The following is a 22537-nucleotide window of genomic DNA, read 5'->3' as shown; positions in this document are numbered from 1 at the left end:
CCAAAGCTCAACAGGGAGTGGAGATTTTGTAACGACTACCACAGGCTGAATGAAGTATCCAAGTGTGACGCATACCCAATGCCTTCGTCGATTAACTCATTCAGAGGCTTGGACCTGCGAGGTACATTACCCCCCTGACCTGACGAAGGGCCACTGGCAAATCCCCATGTCCCAGAGGGCCAAGGAGAAGACGGCTTTCTCAAAACCTGATGGGTGTTTCCAATACACTCAAATGCCTTTTGGACTGCATGGGACCCCAGCCACCTTCCAGAGGGCCATGGATCGGATCCTAGCCCCACATAGGAAGTATGCCGCAGCCTACCTTGATGACATTGTGGTCTTTAGCCCAGATAGGGCTAGTCATCAACCAAAGGTACAGGCGATTTTGGATACTCTGAGGAAGGCAGGGTTTACTATAAATCCAAAAAAATGTGCCATTGGGAAGTAAGAGGCCAAGTACTTAGGCTACATCATCGGGAGAGGCAAAATCAAGCCGCAAGTGAATAAGGTCGAGGCAATCCAGAACTGGCCGCAACTGCTCTCCAAGAAGCAGGTGAGAGCGTTTCTTGGAATTGTGGGATATTACCAGCAGTTTATCCCAAATTTTGCCATGATAGCCATGCCACTTATGGATCTTCTCAAAGGCACCAAAACAACGATGGTGAAATGGTCGGTTGAAACGGAGACGGCGTTCCAACAGCTGAAGCTGGCACTGTGTAAGCAGCCGGTCCTGGTCGCACCAAAGTTTAATAAAGAATTTGTGGTCCAGACAGACTCTTCAGAAGTTGGCCTAGGAGCCATGCTTTCCCAAGAGATAAATGGGGAGGAACATCCCATCCTGTATATGAGCTGGAAGCTCTCTTCATACAAGAAAAACTACGCTATAGTACAGAAAGAATGCTTAGCCGTAGATACACAAAGATATTACCTACTAGGCCTTGCCTTTTTGAGATGGTTGAGGGAAAAGAAGGGTAAGAATGTCCTGGTGACTAGGTGGTTCTTAGGTCTCCAGGACTTTAATTTTCACGTGGAGCATAGACCTGGGAAGTTACACGGTAACGAAGATGCCCTCTCCAGAATTCCCTGTTTGGTGTCTGAAGGTGCCCAAACCCTCGGCTTTGGGCAGAGGGGGGGAATATGTGACAGAGTCACTGGTGATATATGTGAGGGGAGATATGTTTCACTGTGACTACTAGCTTCAGTGAACTGAACCTACAGGTTTTCCCCAGCATGTTATGTGTTGGGGGTAAACCACCATTTTAAAAGCTGAGTGAGTCAATCTACCACACTACGATAAAAATTACAAACCTCTCCATTTTTTGTAGGTGGGAAAACTTGCAAAATCAACAGTGTATCAAATACTTATTTTCCCCACGGTAACATTTCTCCCTCCACTCTTCCCCTCCGCAATAATTTGCCACTACATCCCCTGAATTAAAATAACATACTCCCTGTTGCATAATAATTAATAATCCCCCATAACTGAAACCCACCTGCAATAATCATTCACCTTCCCCAGGGATTATAACCATATATCCCCTGTAGTATAATTAAAGGGTTAACCTTCGTCAGGCTGCATAATTTTACAAAAATATCTCGACCCCTTATCTCAGAAGGGGGTGGAAATATTTTATTGAAATTTGGCCAATATATTCTGGACCAAAACTGCAGAGATGTCACGAAATTTCAGCCCTCTACGGCTTTTCGAAAAAAAAAGTTATTGCAATTTTAAAATGGAATAGTTACAATTGTACCTACTCAGCCGGACGAAGGTTAAAGAAAATTGAAAAGTTATCCCCTTTACAGTCATGGCCTAACGTGTTGGCAGCCTTGAACTTGTTCCAGAAAATGGAGTATTTCTCCCACAAACTTATTGCAATTACACATGTTTTGTTATACACATGTTTATTTCCTTTGTATGTATTGGAACAACTCAAAAAAAAAGAGAAAAAAAAGCAAATTGGACATAATTTCACACAAAACCCCAAAATAAATGCAATGCCCACACCTGTTGCTTGCTGCAGGTGAGTTTGAACGAGCATCACATGGTTGAAACAAAGTTGTTTACCCACAATTTTGGAAAGGTGCAAACAATTTCGTCCAACCCATTTTGGGGCTTTGTGAGAAATTATGTCCAATTTGCCTTTTTTTCGCAGTTTTTTGCGTTGTTCCAATACACACAAAGGAAATAAACATGTGTATAACAAAGCATATGTAATTGCAATTATTTTCGGGGAGAATTACTTCATTTTCTGGGTCAGTTTCTAGGGTACCAACACTTTCGGCCTTGACTGTATATAGGAATGAGGATAGCATGATGATTTCTGGGTGTCTAATCGTTTGGGGGCTTTGGAGCAACCAGATAAGGGTTCCAGAATGCCGTCCTCAATAGAGTGGAGGTGTACATATGCGGCCTCCGCCGCATGCATTGTTGGTGGGACTGTTGATTCCCAGACGACTTCTCCCTGCCCACTGCCAGTAACTGACATGTCTCTCTCTATACGCACACCCAGGGAGCTACCCGTCACTCAGAACAAGCTGGCAGGAAGAGGCCGCCACTGACCCACCTGACCGATTAGTCTCCCTTACAGAGGGCTTTTAAAATATGTTTTTCTCTAAAACAACTCAAACATACCTGGTTGAAATCATACAGCCAATGTCTGATATATTCTTCCCATGGTTCAGGCAGCATGTATGAGTTTCCTTTTAAAGAAGGCTCGTTCACACTACCGTATTTTCGGTTCGAGTGCTGTCCATGAAAAAACGCACCGCACTTGGACCAGTGCTATTCAGTGGGGCACTACAGATGAACGTTGTTTTCACTGACCGAATCTGTATGTGAAGAAAATCGCAGCATGCACCCATTTCTTCCGTAAATTGGATGAGACTCGTCCATTCAAGTCTATGGGTGTGTGAAAAAAATCGGATACCAAACATATATTATGTTTTTTATAGATACTTTGCAATACTGTAACATAGGAAACCGTAAATGGTCTTATAAATTATTAACAGCTGCTGTAAAACAACGGATTTCTGAATGAAAATCTTAACGATTTTTTATATGCTCGTGTGAACCAACCCTAAGGTGCATTTCAATAAGCCATTTTCAGCGCATCAATGTACTTTATAAGTGCTGATTATCATATAACTAGTCGTTCGGTGCCCATTTATTAGGTAATGTACAGAGGCAAATGAACAATGATGGGAACAGAGGGTAGCACGGTGGCTCAGTGGTTAGCATTGTAGCCTTGCAATGCTGGGGTCCTGGGTTCATATCCCACCAAGGACAACATCTGCAAGGAGTTTGTGTGTTCTCCCCGTGTTTGTGTGGGTTTCTTCTGACCCTACAAAAGCATGCTGATAGGGAATTAGGTTGTGGTCACCAAAGGGGACAGTGATGAAGATGCCCATACAGTGTTGTGGAATTAATGGTGCTATCTATGGTAAATGAGTATAATAAAAAAAGCAACTGCTGGTATGTTTGTTCTGTCCTCACACATTATGATGTTTTCAGCAGTCCATCCCCTGTTTGCACAAAACAAGCCTATCACCCAACAAGAAAGTGTTTGTCAATTGGTGTTCCACATACCATGAGGAAATCTGAACCTGGCTCTATTTTATTATAAAATACTCCTTTTCTTATTGTCGTTTGTCTAGACTTGGATGTGTCTGATAGTCCAATTCATTTAAGTTTAGGCAAGGGCTGAAGTTTGCTAATCAGTAATTTCTTCAAATTCTGAACGTAAGAGGCTCTGTGAGTATCTTTGTGCTCATCCGCATAGTGGACGGATGCAAGAGCTATCTGCCATTTACATGCACTACTCTGCTCTGTAAGGCAGTTTGCCCACTATGAGTTTTCAGTGAGTTTTTGATGCTGGATGTTTTTGAACAAATGCAAGTAACCTATGGGTGCAGAAATGGTGCAGAAACTCTGCAACATCAAAAACTCACCAAAAAGTTTGTGGGAACGTAGCCTAAAATGGTGCAGACTAGAGCATGGTCCCATTTTTTCCACATGTACAGAGGTCCATAAAGAAAATCTCCCATATGCACTAGCACTTAGGTAACAATTGGTCGGTGTTCAGTCTGCGTGTGGTCCATTGCACACATACATAGCACACGGACCAAATAAAACATTTGTGTGATCGTATCCTTATAGTGTAAAGAATACATGAATCCTTTCTAGAATACAGAGATCCTCGTTGTTAATAAGGTTTGTCTAGTCTTTTTTGTTATCATTTGTAATAAAAAAGTTTTGTTTTTTTTCCCCAGATAAGCGCACAGACAAATCCGCAGTATCTGGTGCTATCAGGCTGCACATTAGCGTGGAGATTAAAGGCGAGGAGAAGGTGGCTCCATATCATGTACAATACACTTGTCTACATGAGGTTTGTAAACAGGCTTTCCATACCGATCATCATTCACCTGTTGCATGAGAGAATATTCCTGTGGATTTTATCACTTTGTATTTGGTTTCAGTGAACAACAATATTGGGACATCATCAGTAATTCACATTTTCTTTTCTTTTAGAACCTGTTCCATTTCCTTACAGATGTACAGAACAATGGGGTTGTAAAAATTCCTGATGCCAAAGGGGATGATGCCTGGAAGGTTTACTTTGATGAGACTGCACAGGAAATAGTGGATGAATTTGCAATGAGATATGGAGTGGAGTCAATATACCAAGCAATGACGTGAGAAACGGTCATTTTGGGTGGATGGGTTGATGAGAGATGTTCCATATACAGTTGTCAACACTAGTCCATATTTAAAGGGAAACTGGCACCAGGTTTTAACACCTGATCTGAGAGCAGAATAAGGTAGTAACAGAGACCCTGATTCCAGCAATGTGTCACTTACTGGGCTACTTGCTGTAGTTTTGATGAAATCACTATTTTATTAGCAGGAGATTATCACTAAAGGACTAGTAAACCTGCTGCCATATATTTCTGCATGTTCATGAGCTCTTTATAACCCTACCCCCACCACTGATTGTGAGCTTCCTATCTATGCACAGTGTACACAGAAAGCTGCCAATCAATTGTGTGGGTGTTTTTATACAGAGCTCAGCATTCAGAGATCTAGAAGATCTGCAGCAGCTGAAGCAGTTTTAAATCATAACTGCAGCAAGAAGTGACACATCACTGGAATTGGGGTCTCTACCCCTGCAGTGTGCTGCTCTCAGATAGGGTAGCAAAAATCCGGTGACAAATTCTCTTCAAAACTAGTAGCTTTTTATACAAGAAACATTAATTCTAAAACATTAAAATAATTGACAGATATGTCTTCAGATTTGTACTGTTTACACAGTTGTGCTACCTTGCCTTCCTTACTTTTGTCAAGTTGCAAAAGTATCACATCTGTGTTCCTGTACAGCTCACTACAGCTCTGTAAAATGCACGTACTGAATAGGCCAACAGCTAATTAGGAGCCACGTCATTGTAGATATGTCTCCCTGTGGCAACCGCTACAAAAGATAATTGGTGTACGTATGTGCATTCTTTTTTTACTTTATTCATGTTTTTATAAGCTACAAAAAGTCAGATTAGATAGATTGTACAACAATTGAGCAAATGATCAGAAATAAATCTGTCACTCCATTCCTGTTTTCGTATGCTTAAAAAATAATCCTAGACAGTGGGAGCTCATTAAATGGTTGAGCTTTTCTACAAAAATAGCCTAAAGAAAGCTCTGAATGTTGCCCTCCTGTAGTTCTTTCCATACACAGTAGCAGTGCTCCAGTAACAAAAGAATTATAAAAGTCATGACTACTGTGAAGTATAAAACACATTGAAGTCACTTCTAAATTCCTTTGTATTTATTTTTGCTGAAAATGCTGGGGTAGGGAGTATTATTCCATGTGTAGTTCATAAAAGAAGGTACATTATTTCATAGTATAAACACACGCTTTACAAAAATAAAAATTGCTTACCAAAGTGGAAAATGATTTTGCCACCAGTATAGAAAGAGAGTTTGCCTTACCGAATGTTTAATTCATGTTGAGCTGGGTACACAATGTAATAGTGGCTGCAGAGCAAAATACAACCTTCTTTTTTTATTTTTTTATTTCGCTTCTCCATTGCGGAGATATTAGCAATAGCGATGAGAATCAGAGTTTCTAGATGTAACAGATCTGAGAAAGCTAATCCCGCCCACACCACAGCTTTCTGTGTACATTGTATATTGCCTGTAAGCTGCTTATCAGAGGAGGGGGTGTGGTCAAACCACTTGCCAGGAGGGCGCTAGTCTGGGCAGTGATAAAGACCTAGTGATAAAATCTTCATAGTTTGTAAACAACATCACACAGCCTAATAAATGACACATCACTGAAATCTGTGTCTCAGCCTCTACATTATGTTGTCGTCAGATTACATGGCAAAAACCTGCTGACAGATTCCCTTTCACAAAAGTTAACTCATTAGGTGCCAAATATTTTTGTTGCAAATAGCTCTGCAACAGAGATGCAAAATTAAAAAAATATATACAAAAAACCGTATTATTCCGCTCTGTAGCCAGGATTACATCATGTGTTCAGGTCAACATGAAATATTTGAAAGGGTGATTCCAGACATTGCACTTCTTTCCATACTGTAAGTTAGCTTACAGTCAATAGGACAATATGGAACAACTGCAAAATGTGATTTTTGGGATGAAGAGTTGCTTTTTTTTCTGCTTTTTTTCAAAACACATCATGCTCAAGCTGTAGCTTTTTCATGTGGTTTCCTAATGGTTTCTCTATTAGATTTATGAAAGAGCACATGTAAAAAAAATAATTGAATTACAAAGAACTAAACATCATAAACTGTATGAAAATCATTGACTTCTTTAAAAGACAAAAAAGGCAGCAAAAGAAAAGTGTGAGAACAAGACCTAAGACTATATAAACACTGTCTTAGGTGCCATGAGGCATGTGCACAATAGTGGTCATTATTGATGCAATATATTGTATGTTATTTGCAGCTCTGTATAGGAAAGCGCAGCCTGCTGCTCTTTAGTTTACAGTTAAAGGAGACTTTTCACCAGTTTAAATATGTTAAATTGGCCACCCCATGGAAAAGGGACTGAAGACCTGAATAAAACATAGTTTATATTTGCTTTACCATTGAGAAGATAATAGGCTTGATTCAACAAGACCGAAATTGTTAACGCCGGTCAGGATAAGGAATTAGGCTGGAGTCAGAACCTTCCGAATCGCAAAGAGTCTTACGCTGCTTCATGAAACAAGAGCGCCGGACGAGTAACGTACACCTCTGTGTGCTCCTCATAAATCCTACTGGAGAAAGATTTGTGGCCCAGGGAATACCACCGCTCATCATTAAATTGATGAGTGGTGGTCGCCACACCCCCAGCCCACTTTCTTGGAGGTAGGTGAAAATGGTGTGAGAACGCCAAAAGTCACATAATTTTAGCGTAGCTGCCACTTGTGTCTGGGTCCGCCTCCACCGAGCTGGGGAGTAATAGTGGCCAACGGTCATGGGGGTCCTGCCGGCTGGCAGGCCGTCCTCGGCAGAGGAAAAATGGGAAAGTTGTGGAAAAGATGCAGGATCAGCCTGCCTCAATAAGCAATCTCCAGACCACAGGTGCAACAGGAAAAAACTTGCTTCTACTGGAGCAGTTGATGATGATTACAGTTCTCGACAGTTATTCAGTACACTGAGCCAAGAGCCTCTCATGGTGTGATGAATCCAGCTCTTTTCCGGCAATGTGTAGCAGCTCTCCTCACTCCGGCTGCATATAGCACTATATGTGCAGTAAACGTCTCCTCTCAGCCTGGACCTTGGCATCCACGGCACCTCTGGCTTACAGGAAATTACCTCAGCTCTCTTCCCACCACTGGCAACTAAGGATCCTCCATAGACATCCCTCTCCTGATCCCTAACTAATGGCGTCTGGCAGTTGGGCACTTCTTGAACTACACAGGACACTATGTTCCACGCGGCTGCACAGATTTCGCTGGGGTCCCGACAGCGACCGCAGTGAAGGCACTGGCTGGCCTCATTTATCTCCAACTCAATCCCAGGGGAGCAGTATTGCTTCTCCAGGGCTTGGTAGTTCTCCTGTGGTGGCTGCTACCCACCAGACTACACAGACTAGCAACTAATTGCATCTGTGTAAAAATGGCTGAAAAGCTGGCTTCTCACACCATCAGAGTTCACGGACATTTGTGATGCCTGACTTTGCAGGGCGCAACAGTTGCACCAAAATTATGCAACTTTTCAAAACTTTTTACACAAGAATACAGGCATAAAAGCTTTGATGAATTGGGCCCATTGTCTTGTAAACTTTATTGTGGTTATTATGCTAATTTCTCTTTCAACCAAAGAGAGGGTTAGTGACGCACCCCCTGGGGCCGTGGGGTACTCAGTAGCCGGGCCGGTCGGTTCTTTTAGGATAGTCAAGGCGGCGTGACCCGGAGATAGTTCAGCTGTCCATGAGTAGAGCTAGGCCTCAGGGCAGTTAAATAGGAATTTTTGATGTTGGTGGTGTAGTGCAAGGCAGGTGACGCAGATTAAGTCTAGGACACAGCGGGGTGCAGTCTTCAAGTTTTTACTCACAGTTTTTACGGTGCTCCAGGTTACAACTGCTAGCCATGTTATAACAGCCCACCGAGTCCTGTGTCCTCCGGGGAAGTGATCCAGCAACTCTCAGATAACTTGGGTGCACTTGATCGGGACCCCTTTCTTGTATACCTTCCCTGGTCGTCTCTCTGCGCTGGCTCTCGCCCTCCTGCCCTGCGCCTCACACACAGTGTCCCGAGCCAGTGGCCCCAGGCCTTGTCTGGCGACGTTCTCTCTGTCCCCTTGGTCCTATATGGCCACCTTTTCATCGAATGTGTGTGGTTTTGGCTATGGCACTTAGAGATACCGCAACCTCCGGTTTGCTAGCTGAGTCCTGCAGTTCTCCACTTTTCTTATTCTGGGGCCGGTCCCCTATAGCGACCTGATCCCTTCACGGTCGGCGTGAACTCGGGCGCACAGGTGGACTCCGCACTTCCCGTGCCCTTATGATCCTTTCTCTGTCTCTGGAGACCTTCTCTCTGACTCCCTCGCTCCTCTCGTTCTTTCTCTTACTGGGCCCCTCTGACTGGACCCTCACTCTTCAACAGTCCTCACTCACTGCGCTCTTACTCCTAGGACCCCTTCTCTCTTCACTCCCTGTGGCAGACTCCTATCACCAACTGCTCTGACTGACTGACTTTCTAGATCTTTCTACCCGTCTTTTTATACTACCTGTCATGTGACCCACATCACCAACTGTCACTCTACATGGTCCCCTCTACCTTCAATCCTTCCTTCAGTGCTCCCCTAAACTACTTCCTCCACCCAGCTCCTCTACCTAGTTCCCCCCTCCAGATAGGGACAGGGACTGTGCTCTCCCTCAGGAGCAATCTCGCCCTTCCCTACTGGAGTGATGTCGTGTTGGATGTGGGTGTGTGGGTCCCGGGTAGTGCTCCCTACTTAGCTGAGAGTGGGGTACCACACCTCTGGCTGAGATGCAGTACCTCTGTGGCGACTGGACCCGCAGGGGCGCCAAATTAGCAACGATTCTTCTCTGGCTCGTTGACTTTTTCCCTGTATGATGTTGCCGAATCATATGAAGGCAACATTATATAGGGTGAAAAAAAAGAAAACCCTGAGTGCTACGGCGTACTAAGCGAAGGGGACACATGACTGTAGGAAGGAGGGGACTCTCAAATCTTAGCGTTTTTATTATATATATTTATATTGATTGTATTAGTTTGGGTGTTTCTCCTTTTAGACATAGCAGTCCATTTGCATGCTTGGTTTCTTATTACTGTTGATATCAGATACAGTGTTATTAGTGCAGTATACAGATGCTGCTGTATGCAGGTTATTAGTACCCCTCCATGTATATAGCTTACATGTTGTATACTGATCTATGATCTCTCTGATATCAGATACCGTGTTATTAGTGCTGTATACAGATGCTGCTGTATGCAGGTTATTAGTCCCCATCCATGTCTATAGCTTACATGTTGTATACTGATCTATGATCTTTCTGATATCAGATACCGTGTTATTAGTGCTGTATACAGATGCTGCTGTATGCAGGTTATTAGTCCCCCTCCATGTCTATAGCCTACATGCTGTATACTGATCTATGATCTTTCTGATATCAGATACCGTGTTAATAGTGCTGTATACAGATGCTGCTGTTTGCAGGTTATTAGTCCCCCTCCATGTCTATAGCCTACATGCTGTATACTGATCTATGATCTTTCTGATATCAGATACCGTGTTAATAGTGCTGTATACAGATGCTGCTGTTTGCAGGTTATTAGTCCCCCTCCATGTCTATAGCCTACATGCTGTATACTGATCTATGATCTTTCTGATATCAGATACCGTGTTAATAGTGCTGTATACAGATGCTGCTGTTTGCAGGTTATTAGTCCCCCTCCATGTATATAGCCTACATGCTGTATACTGATCTATGATCTTTCTGATATCAGACCACCATGTTATCAGTGCTGTATACAGATGCTGCTGTGTGCAGGTGATTAGTTACATGTCTCTATATGTGGAGACCAGGAATCTGTATGAGATAATATGGAGCTTTAGTCTATCACTATTATCCACAGCCTGCTGAAGCTTTAGAAGTTGGTAATGTCAGTAACCTCATAGTGTCCGGTCACATATATAAATGTATACATAAATGACACTGCTTACCAGGGGTGGATTAAGAGTAGCCAGGGCCCCGGGCAGTTTAGAAGGCTTGGGCCCCCCCAGATACCGGATGAATCACGTGACATGTCACATGATCCCATTTGATAGATCATGTGATAGGTCATGTTAGTAACACACGCAAATTTTTCTCTTATGTACAGCGCCATACATAACAGAGCAGGGGTGAGAGACAGTGACTGTTCTGGAGGCCGAACCAATAGGCTGAAATTAATTCTGCTCAATATTACCATAGTATCTATAATATACTTACCTAGTAATGTCTTCACATCCAGTTCCGTCCAGATGTGTCCGGAGCCCAGAATTCCAAGTGGCAGAAGTTCGTCGACCGCCATTTTGGGACACTCAAGTGATGGGTGTCTCAATATGGAAACCGCTGGTGGTACCAGCCTCTTGCGCGGTACCACCAGCGGAACACCGTCGAGAACATGTCGTACATGCCGCCTCCGGGATTAGCTGAATGATTCACTGACCGCCGCCATCTTTGTACAGGAGGAGCACATGCGCAGTTTTAATGTGACCGCCGCTATCTGCCTACACAAAGATGGCGGCGGTCTGATTTACTGCGCGGGGAGAAAGCTCAAACGAGAGAACACATGAGGGAAGACAGCACAGGGGTGAAAAGAGAGAGCAGACAATGGGGAGAGCACATGGGGCACACAGGTCAAAGAAGAGATCACATGAGAGGAGAAGACAGCAGATGGGGAGAGAGAAAGCACACAGGGGGGAGACAGCTCAAACGGGGCAGCACATGAGCGGAGAACACAGCACAGGAAGGAGAGAGACAGCAGACAAGGGGGATAGCACATAGGGTAGACAGGTCAAAGAAGAGAGCACAGACTTGAGAAGTCAGCACATGGGGGATAGGGGGGGGGGAGAGATTCTCAGTGCTGCAAAGCCTGCCCCCATCGTGACATTACCGCCCTCCCGATGCCATAGCATCGGGCCTCCATCTAGTAAAAAATAATTATTATTCATAATTGTATGACTTAATATTGAGCAGAATTAAGTATCCTGACATCCCCTTATATACAATATGAGCCCCCACATAGCCCTCTCAATCAACAACCAAAGTGATCAATCTATGAGGCCCTTATACATGTAAGCCCTAACAAATAAAAAAACTTGAAAAATTTTCTTTTTATTTAGTTTAAAAACCCCAAAACATACAGACATAAATACACACACCTAGCACAGAAAAACAGTGATATAAAAAAGAGCAGAAATGCGGGGAGTTGGGGACTAGTTTTGCCCTTCACAATTCCCTTCTTGACAGCGGAGGTTGGCACCCTAAGTTTACATGGTATGGTGCCCCCGCTCCTCGTCGACTGCCCCTCTGTAGCCCGACCACTACTTTAACTGACCAGGCATTCTCAATAGGTGATCAGATGATATTTAATAAACATTTATAAAATATAGATACTAGTAACCCTTCAGATCATAAATGGCCAGTTAAGTGGCAGTGTAATTAAGTCACAAAACATCCATATACCTCACAGACACGTGAGGTATATAGCCCCTACATACAGTATGAGCCCCCACGCAGCCCCGTACATACTATTTGAGCCTCCACAAAGCTCCCTATGTACAGTATGAGTTCCCACATAGCTACCTAGATTCAGTATGAGAACTCATTTAACTACCTATATACAGTATAAGCCCCTCATAGCTCCCTGCACAGCCCCAGCATGCATCCCCACACAAGTAACATCACCCCCTTCTCCACCCAGGCACTCAGCATACAGCCCTACATGAGTGACATTATCCCCTTCACTATGCAGCCCCATGTGAGTAGCATCACTCCTTTCACAACACATCCCGCAGCCCCACGCAGCCACCTTGCATGCAGCCTCACAAGAGTGAGCCCCTCCACAGCCCCCTTCTCCACAATGCCCCTCATCATCATCATCCCCATCATCATCATCTCCCCTCCTCACAGCCCCCATCATCATTCCCCCTCCTCACAGCCCCCATCATCATCATTCCCCCTCCTCACAGCCCATCATCATCATCATCCCCCTTCCTCACAGCCCCATCATCATCATCCCCTCTCCACACAGACCCTCATCATCATCATCATCCCCCCTCCTCACAGCCCCCATCATCATCCCCCCTCTCCACACAGACCCTCATCATCCCCCTCTTCTCAATACAGCCCATCATCACCTTCCCTATGCAGCCTCACGCATATAACATAAACCCTTTTTCTGTGAAAGCCCCCCCCATAAGTAGCCTTATACAAGTAGAAGTGGCCATTTCCCTATACAACCCTCCATCATGCAGCCCCCATACAATACCATCATCCACACTTCTATGCACCCAATATTCATCCTCAACCCACTCACACTGAGCCCTGTGTCCTCATTCCCACCTGCACACAGCTCCATTATGCAGCCTATCTGTCCGCTTCATCAGCCACAGCTCCAGCTCCACGCTGCTTCTTGCTATCGGGTCTTCACTGGATTGAAGGAAGCCCCGCCCCTTCCGGTGACATCATCCCCTCAAAAAATCAACTCTACTCTAGACGCTACCGAGCTGCAGATGTCGGTGCACAAAGGATTATATGAGGGCAGTCTGGCTATGGGCCCCCTGGAGCCTCGGGCCCCGGGGCCCCAGGCGGTAGCCCAGATTGCCCTCATTATAATCCGCCTATGCTGCCTACTGTCCCTAGTTTGCCAGAAAAATCCCAGAAATAGAATTACAAATGGGATGAGGATTTTTAATTTATGCACAAAGCTGACATTTTGTTTGTTCAGTGATCTGTATGTATTTGACCATGTATATATGAGCTCGATCATATATTATGTGTACTGGAGGGACATACAGTGGTGGCCAAAAGTATTGGCACCCCTGCAATTCTGTCAGATAATACTCAGTTTCTTCCTGAAAATGATTGCAATCACAAATTCTTTGGTATTATTATCTTCATTTAATTTGTCTTCAATAAAAAAACACAAAAAGAATTGTCCTAAAGCCAAATTGGATACAATTCTACACCAAATCTAAAAAAGGGGGTGGACAAAAGTATTGGCACTGTTTGAAAAATCATGTGATGCTTCTCTAATTCGTGTAATTAACAGCACCTGTAACTTACCTGTGGCACCTAACAGGTGTTGGCAATAACTAAATCACACTTGCAGCCAGTTAACATGGATTAAAGTTGACTCAACCTCTGTCCTGTGTCCTTGTGTGTACCACATTGAGCATGGAGAAAAGAAAGAAGACCAAAGAACTGTCTGAGGACTTGAGAAACCAAATTGTGAGGAAGCATGAGCAATCTCAAGGCTACAAGTCCATCTCCAAAGACCTGAATGTTCCTGTGTCTTCCGTGTGCAGTGTCATCAAGAAGTTTAAAGCCCATGGCACTGTGGCTAACCTCCCCAGATGTGGACGGAAAAGAAAAATTGACGAGAGATTTCAACGCAAGATTGTGCGGATGGTGGATAAAGAACCTCGACTAACATCCAAACAAGTTCAAGCTGCCCTGCAGTCCGAGGGTACAACAGTGTCAACCCGTACTATCCGTCGGCGTCTGAATGAAAAGGGACTGTATGGTAGGATACCCAGGAAGACCCCACTTCTTACCCCGAGACATAAAAAAGCCAGGCTGGAGTTTGCCAAAACTTACCTGAGAAAGCCTAAAACGTTTTGGAAGAATGTTCTCTGGTCAGATGAGACAAAAGTAGAGCTTTTTGGCAAAAAACATCAACATAGAGTGTACAGAAAAAAAAAAGGCATTCAAAGAAAAGAACACGGTCCCTACAGTCAAACATGGCGGAGGTTCCCTGATGTTTTGGGGTTGCTTTGCTGCCTCTGGACTGCTTGACCGTGTGCATGGCATTATGAAGTCTGAAGACTACCAACAAATTTTGCAGCATAATGTAGGGCCCAGTGTGAGAAAGCTGGGTCTCCCTCAGAGGTCATGGGTCTTCCAGCAGGACAATGACCCAAAACACACTTCCAAAAGCACTATAAAATGGCTTGAGAGAAAGCACTGGAGACTTCTAAGGTGGCCAGCAATGAGTCCAGACCTGAATCCCATAGAACACCTGTGGAGAGATCTCAAAATGGCAGTTTGGAGAAGGCACCCTTCAAATATCAGGGACCTGGAGCAGTTTGCCAAAGAAGAATGGTCTACAATTCCAGCAGAGCATTGTAAGAAACTCATTGATAGTTACCGGAAGCGGTTGTTCGCAGTTATTTTGGCTAAAGGTTGTGCAACCAAGTATTAGGCTGAGGGTGTCAATACTTTTGTCTGGCCCATTTTTGGAGTTTTGTGTGAAATGATCAATGATTTGATTTTTGCTTCATTCTCTTTTATGTTTTTTCCTTGCAAGCAAATTAAATGAAGATAATAATACCAAAGAATTTGTGATTGTAATCATTTTCAGGAAGAAACTGAGTATTATCTGACAGAATTGCAGGGGTGCCAATACTTTTGGCCACCACTGTAGCTCAGGTTTATTGCTGAGAGCTGTTAATTAGCCGTAGTACTTGCTCCTCCTGCCCTGTATGTATATATCTTTTGATTATGTACCCGGGTCACCTATGTGCAGCCACTCATTTATCAGATTTAGATAATACAAGATCTGTGCAGGATATGTATTACTATGTAGTGAGTGGCTGCGAGCATTTTTACTAGGCTGGATCCTGACTCTGACAAACGCACTGTAGCAGCTTCCATTGCTGACAATGACAGCCTATGTGATCAGTAGGGTCATAGTTGGTGATTAAGCTGCATAGGTGCAAATTGTGTGTTTGGCAGAAAAAGCTATTAAATATTTCCCTGCACATCATTAGATAATCCCATGTAGAACAGGTCTCCCTATAGTCAATGCTGGTCATTCGTAGCAGCTCCCTGTGTATTCCCCCCATTTGTGTTATGTTATTGCCCCCCTCTATTGATAATAGGATTTTGCACTTAGTTACCTTAAGTTTATTGATGTCATATATTTTTATATAATAAATCCAAATAACACTACTCTGTCCTCCTCCTTCTGGACCTGTCCTCTGCCTTCGACACAGTGGACCATTCCTTATACTACAGATTCTCCCATCTGTTGACATCACAGACTTGGCCCTATCTTGGATCTCTTCATACCTAACAGACCGGACATTCAGAGTCTCTCACTCACACTCCACCTCATCATCTCACCCCCTATCTGTCGGTGTCCCCAAAGGCTCAGTTCTAGGACCCCTGCTCTTCTCCATCTACACCGTTGGCCTAGGACAGCTTATAGAGTCTCACGGCTTTCAGTATTACACCAGATCTACCTCTCTGGACTCGATACCACTTCCTTACTAACCAGAATCCCACAATGTCGCTCCTTTATTTCATCCTTCTTCTCTGATCGATTTCTAAAGCTTAACATGGACAAAACAGAATTCGTCATCTTTCCCTCATCTCACTCAACCACCCCAACTGACCTATCCATCAAAGTCAAGGGCTGCTCACTCTCCCCAGTCCTGCAATCTCGCTGCTTCGGGGTAACCCTTGACTCTGATCTTTCCTTCAAACTTACATATCCAAGCCCTTTCCACCTCCAACCAAAAATATTTTCCGGATCCGTACATTGCTTAATTAAGAATCTACAAAAACACTAGTGCATACCCTCATCATCTCCCGCCTCGACTACTGCAACCTCCTGCTCTGTGGCCTCCTTTCTAACACTCTCGCACCCCTCCAATCTATCCTAAACTCTGCTGTCCGACTAATCGACCTGTCCCCCCCGCTATTCCCCAGCCTCTCCTCTCTGTCAATCCCTTCACTAGCTCCCATTGCCCAGAGACAGTTCAAAATCTTAACCATGGCATACAAAGTCATTCACAACCTGTCTCCTACATACATCTGTGACCTAGTCTCCCGGTACATACCTGCATGCAACCTTTGATCCTCACAAGATCTCCTTCACTCCCTTCTTATCTTCTCTTCCTATAATCACATACAAGATTTTCCCTGCAACTCCTCTACTCTGGAACTCTACTCCAACATATCAGACTCCCGCCTACTGTGGAAACCTTCAAAAGGAACCTGAAGACCTACTTCTTCTGACAAGCCTACAACCTTCAGTAACCCTTGCTCCACCATACTGCTGCATGACCAGCTCTACCCTCACCTACTGTATCCTCACTAGTAGACTGTGAGCCCTCATGGGCAGGGTCCTCTCTCCTCCTGTACCAGTCGGTGACTTGCATCGTTCAAGATTATTGTACTTGTCTTTTATTATGTATACCCGTTTTCACATGTAAATCGCCATGGAATAAATGGCACTATAATAATAAATAATAATAATACAATTGTAAAATTCCTGGCTGCTAGTATGAGAATCCTTGAATTTACTGAGCATTTTGATTTGATGGTACAAGCTTGTGGTGTTTATTTCCTGGTGTGAAGGGCTTCTGGTAAAATTTATGAACTCCCCCCCCACCCCCTGTTTTATGGCATGATTCCAGGGACATGATTCAAAGTATCTGAGGAATACAGGTTTATCCATCTAAAGCAGAGACATATAACGAGATGGCAAGGGTTCGAGCCAAGTGACCTTGGTTTTTATACTTTGAAAAAGGCGCCGGTCCGGAGCAGAAATGCGTTGGTATTGATAAAAACTGTTTTGGAATCCCAATACTCTACATTCCCGCAGCGCAGCCGGCCTAAACGTGCCAGCTTCCATTTTTGCCAAGTCTATTTAATGTTATAGTGACAATAATAGTATATTCGGCTATGTGCAGGCGCCGAGCAGGATAATAACACTATTAACCTGCAGATTAACTCTATATATGCAGGTTAATAGTGTTTTTTTCTGGTGACAGATTCCCATTAAGGTGTCTGAGGTAAATTGGGATCCCTATACCTAGATTCCAGTTTACAATTACCTTGCTGCTTTGGCAGTCTTGAGGTTTTTTTTAAGTACTGACTCGATACTTTACTGACAACTAGGGTGAGGCCAAGATTATTTTATTTAATTATTTATGTCACTGAGTTTAAACTTTAGCAATAAGCAAGTTTGGGGTTGTTGTATGTTTTTATTGCAGTTAATCCAGTATTACAGATAACATAGTTATCATTGGGAATTAAGATTGATTAATTTGGTGAAGGGTCTAGCCATTTTAGGTGTCAAATGGCCTCTCCTGTGGAGGTTGGGAAGTCAGCTGGAAGTGGGCGGCAAGTTAAGATAGATTAATTTAAATTTAATAGAAGTTGTTACACAATGGTGGTGAATATACCGAGTTTTTGTGGCCAGCCAGAAGGATATGATAATGGTAATGTCATCCAGGGGCGGCTTAGCTGTAATGCAAGGAAATGAGGATCTTTGGTAGAGTCATCATTGAAGCCCTTGAATTGGACTGGCTGCCTGTTGATTGCTGTATGGTAGGTACCTTGGGGATCTCACGGTATCTGTGAACAGGGCCGCCATCAGGGCGTTGCTGCCCTTACTACTGTATGGGATCCAGTGTACAGAAGGAAAAAGGGGGGGCCCAGCCAGCCCGGGCCCGCGGGTACCCTGCCCCCAGCTAGGCCGCCCCCCCCCCCTCTTTGCCTCTACTCACTGGGCCTCAGGGAGTCAGGGGCAACAGTTCACAGCATAATGCACCCGGCGGTCGGAAATGAGCGCCGGGTGCATAATGGTCCTGATGCCGGTCACGTGACACACTGCGGAGCAGAGCAGCATGTGTGCTGCGTGGATTGGGACCACCTGGGACAGGCAGGCAGACTTCGGCGGCAGCAGCAGTGGGAGGTAGGCAGACTGTGTGTCAGTGTGCAGCTGCGGGCACTGTATGATGACTGGGGAGGCTGCTGTGGGGTTTCTGGCCCTGTGAGGGGGGTTTCTGGCCCTGTGAGGGGTGTAATCTGTACACTTAAGGGAGTAGTCTGAAGTTGAAAAGTTATGAGAACTATATAAGCTAACCTCTCGATTACTGGGGGAACCGACCCCTGGGGTCCCCACCAATCCTGAGAACTAGGACTCTGAAGAGCCCCGGCTGAATGTAGTGGATGTCAATTATGCGCACTGCTGCGCCATTCTTTTTTAATGTGACCACCGGTGATAGCTGAGCGCTGCGCTCAGCTGATCCTTGGCACTCCTAACAGAATGATTGGAGCAACAGTGCCCATAATCAACCGCCACCTCCAATCTGAAGAGCCCTGGTTCTTGGTATGGGTCAGAGCCCCAGCGATCGAGAAGTTATCCCCAATCCCATAATTTTCAAACTTGAGACTACTGCTTTAATGTTACATTGTTATTTTGAATGGCAACTTCAACTTTCACATTAATATAGTATATATCATGAGTAAATTATGGACATATGGTGCATTAAACTTCAATTTGAAAAAGATCACAGTATTCCTGAACTGTATTCTTTGTTTGAGCTGTGAGAAGTCATAGTGTTCTCTCTCAGTTTCCTGAATGGAGCTCTGCAGTTTGTTTTGAAGTCAAGCAGTCAGTGAACCCAGTCTGTAGTGTTATGGGTTTTTTTCTATTCAATGAGCAAATCCCTTACAACAGAATGTGCTACAGGTTGCAAGTGACACCAGGTCATCCAGGGTGGTAGGAACGTCCCGGCCGGCTAACTCGTCCTTAATCCGACCGGAAAGGCCTTCCCAGAAGGTGGACACCAGGGCCTCGTTGTCCCAGGCAAGCTCAGAAGCAAGGGTACGGAACCGTATGGCATACTGGGCCACAGTGAGAATCCCTTGGCGGAGACGGAGCAATGAGGAGGCAGTAGAGGTCCTTCGTCCGGGTTCATCGAAGACCTTCCGGAAGGCAGTGAGGAAAGCTGGAAGATCGGACACCAGGGAATCCCCTTTTTCCCATAGAGGGTTAAGGCATGCCAATGCTTCCCCGGTGAGGTGAGACATGATGAACGCCACCTTGGCCCGGTCGGAGGGAAACTGATGTGGCAGAAGTTGAAAGTGCAGCGTGCACTGGTTCAGAAAGCCCCGACATAGGACGGGGTCACCTCCAAAACGAGGAGGCGCAGAAAGCCGGGGTCCTAGGCTGGATGCCATGGTATGGGTAGGTAGTGGCGCTGCCGGAGCGGGTGCCGCTCGACTTGGGGCGGACACAGGTGGTACAGACAGCGTGTCCAGGCGAGTGTTGACAGACTGCAGGTAGGTCAGGATGGTTTCCTGTTGGGATCTCTGACGAGAAACCTCCTGGTACAGGTCAGCAAGCGAAGGGGCCTGGGGGCCACCGGGTTCCATGGCCCGTGCAAACTGTTACGGATCCTGGTGGTGGAACCTCTGTGCTGCGGTGCAAGGAGGGACCAGAGGGGCGTAACTAGGTATCAACTCAGACCGACCAAGGTTGTACGGCGGTTCAATCGACTCCGTGACCAGGGAGGGACCGAGCAGAGGGACCAGGTGCTGGACTTGTACTGGCTGGCGGGCTGGACTTGTAGTCTGGCTGGCGGGCAGGACTTGTAGTCTGGCTGGTGGGCTGGACTGGTAGTCAGGCTAGCAGCGGGACCTGAGGGCTGAAGCAGAGTATCACACACAAAGCTACAACCTTGCACGGGCACCTCCATATTGGAGGAGGTGCCTTTTATAGGGGAAGTCCTTCCGCCATTGGCCGGTGACTTTTTAGGACGGCGCGCGCGGCCCCTTTAAGAGGGCGGGAGCATGCGCGCGCGCGCCCTAAGCACAGGGCCAGGGAAGCTGCGTGTACCAGCGGCAGCTGCAGGGAGGCCAAAAGACGCCGGAGCAGGACCGCGGCGGTACGGGGGACGGCCTCTCTGCCGGGCAGGAGGCAGAGACGCCGATGCTACATTTATTTTATTGGGTTATGTAGTTTGGGTCATGTACTAATAAATGAGGATCTATCCCATATCCAGAAGTCATGTGATGAGACTCATGTGTCTAACCCGGTCACACTGAGATCTCCACACTCACTGTCATTACAAGGTGGAGAGCAGAGCTGCAATGTAATTTCATTAAATACAACACTGTGTATCTATCCCAGGCATTCATGAATAATGCCCCAGTACCTGGATTAAATGCAAAGAGGTTTTGTGACATGCTGTTTGCACGCTGCATTTCTACTCTGTCATGGTTGTCGTGTTATATTATGAATGACATGACAGTTCCGGGAGACTAGAGCTGCAGCTTTTGAGCAACCTGTCACATAGAACTGGATTTGACTGACATAGAACTTGACTCTTATTTCTGGGATAGATTCAGAACATTTTTTGCAATGATATTACAGTATTTAATGACATTACAGCGCAGCTCTCCTCCCTCATTGTGCTTGTAATGACAGTAAATTCTGAGAGCAAGGAGATATCGCTGTGATAAGGTTAGACATATCAGTCTTACCATAAAATATTGAAAAAAATATGATCTTTTCTAAGGGCACTTGCTTTATTGTTTTACCGCTAAGTTGATGACTTCTTATGATTAGGGGACATCATAGAGGGGAAAAAAGTAAATGCCCCACAGAAAAATCTCTGGTAACAACCCTCTATAGAGGAAGTTACCAAATGAGGGACTCTAAAGTTTACAAGACAATATCTCCAGAACGGAGAGGATAAATAAAGAAATAAACTATGGCTTATTCTGCTTTTCAGCCCCTTTTCCATTATGTGGTAAGTTTACCATGCTCAAACTAATGAAGGGTTCTCTTTAAATAAACATTATGCAGAAACATACTTAGCGCATTGGGGTCTATGGGAACGTTAAAGTATTAGGCAAGACCTTTTCCTGATGTATACGTTCAGCTAAGTGCACAAATGCAGTGTGCACTTGGCTATGTGCCCACGTTGCATTTATGAAGCAGAAAATTTCTGCTGCATAAATGCAAGTCCTCTCCCGGAAAAACGCATGCGGAATTCCGCACGCGTTTATCGCGCTTTTTTCGCGCGTTTATCACGCGTTTTCCACATGCGGAATTGCCTTGCGTTTTTTATGCATTGGACAAAGGCAATTCCGCTTGCGGAAACGCAAAATTAAATGACATGCTGCGGATTTTTGAACGCGGCATAAACGCTGCGGAAAAATCCGCAGCATGTGCATAGAAGTTGCGGAAACCCATTGGGGATCATGGGGTGCGGGTTACCAAGCATTTTACAAGCGTTTCCGCTGCGGAAATTCCGCATCAAAAACGCTTGTAAAACGCTACGTGGGCACACAGCATAAACTTAAGAAATCCAGTTTACTGCCCATATGAGGAGTTTTAGAAGCATCTTTTTACCTGAGTATGTTTTGAAAAATGCCTGGTGGTAAAAAAAAGTGAATATCACTTCTTCACTTCTTTGAAGCAGATCCTAATGGAATATGCTCCAAACTAAGCCCAAGGCTAAGAAAAAAAACTTTGTGATAACTTCCAAAACTGTTCAAAACTTCTTCAGGAAAATCTTCATGAAAGAAAAATTCCCCCAAATGAGCATTTCCTGAAACTGCTTCTACATGAAAAACTCATTGGTTTTGAATGCCTCAAAAATCTTCGTATAAAGATAGCCTTAGGGTGAGTTCATACTGATTCTTTTTGATGAGTTATTGGAGCAGAAACAAAGAAGATTTTGAGGAGTTTGGAGTTTTTAGAAGTATTTGGAGAGTTTCTGCTCTAAAAAATTCCTAAAAAAGGTTACTTTCACACACTTTATGTTCGGCAGGATTTACACGTGTGTTTCTTGCAATTTTTCAGCATTTCTTGTGTTTTAGTACCTCTTTTTTTGTGGTTGCATTTTTGGCAAGTCAAGTCATGCAGATCATGTGATTTGACGAATCCTCTTAGAACCACATAATTTATAATATAAAAATATGATAAACAATTGACAGAAAAAATGCATTTTAAATGCAGATTAAATAGGCTGGCTTTGCATTAAAGAGATTGAA

At 44.6% G+C, this 22537-nt stretch overlaps 1 protein-coding gene across 1 annotated transcript in view; it reads left to right on the top strand.

The window, feature by feature from the left end:
- The window catches only part of UNC13A (unc-13 homolog A), a 338122-nt gene that overhangs the window by 216639 nt on the left and 98946 nt on the right, over positions 1 to 22537 (top strand). Inside the window, exons 20-21 of the mRNA XM_073686302.1 lie at positions 4273 to 4388; positions 4532 to 4695. Of these exons, the coding sequence (XP_073542403.1) occupies positions 4273 to 4388; positions 4532 to 4695 (280 nt within the window). The remainder of the gene's footprint in view (positions 1 to 4272; positions 4389 to 4531; positions 4696 to 22537) is intronic.

The sequence above is a fragment of the Phyllobates terribilis genome, unplaced genomic scaffold, assembly GCF_046119375.1.
Source record: "Phyllobates terribilis strain yellow unplaced genomic scaffold, ASM4611937v1 Scaffold_1__5_contigs__length_1240528914, whole genome shotgun sequence".
Classification (NCBI taxonomy): domain Eukaryota; kingdom Metazoa; phylum Chordata; class Amphibia; order Anura; family Dendrobatidae; genus Phyllobates; species Phyllobates terribilis.
Note: the sequence above shows the minus strand (reverse complement) of the source record. Positions and strands in the feature narration are given on the sequence as shown.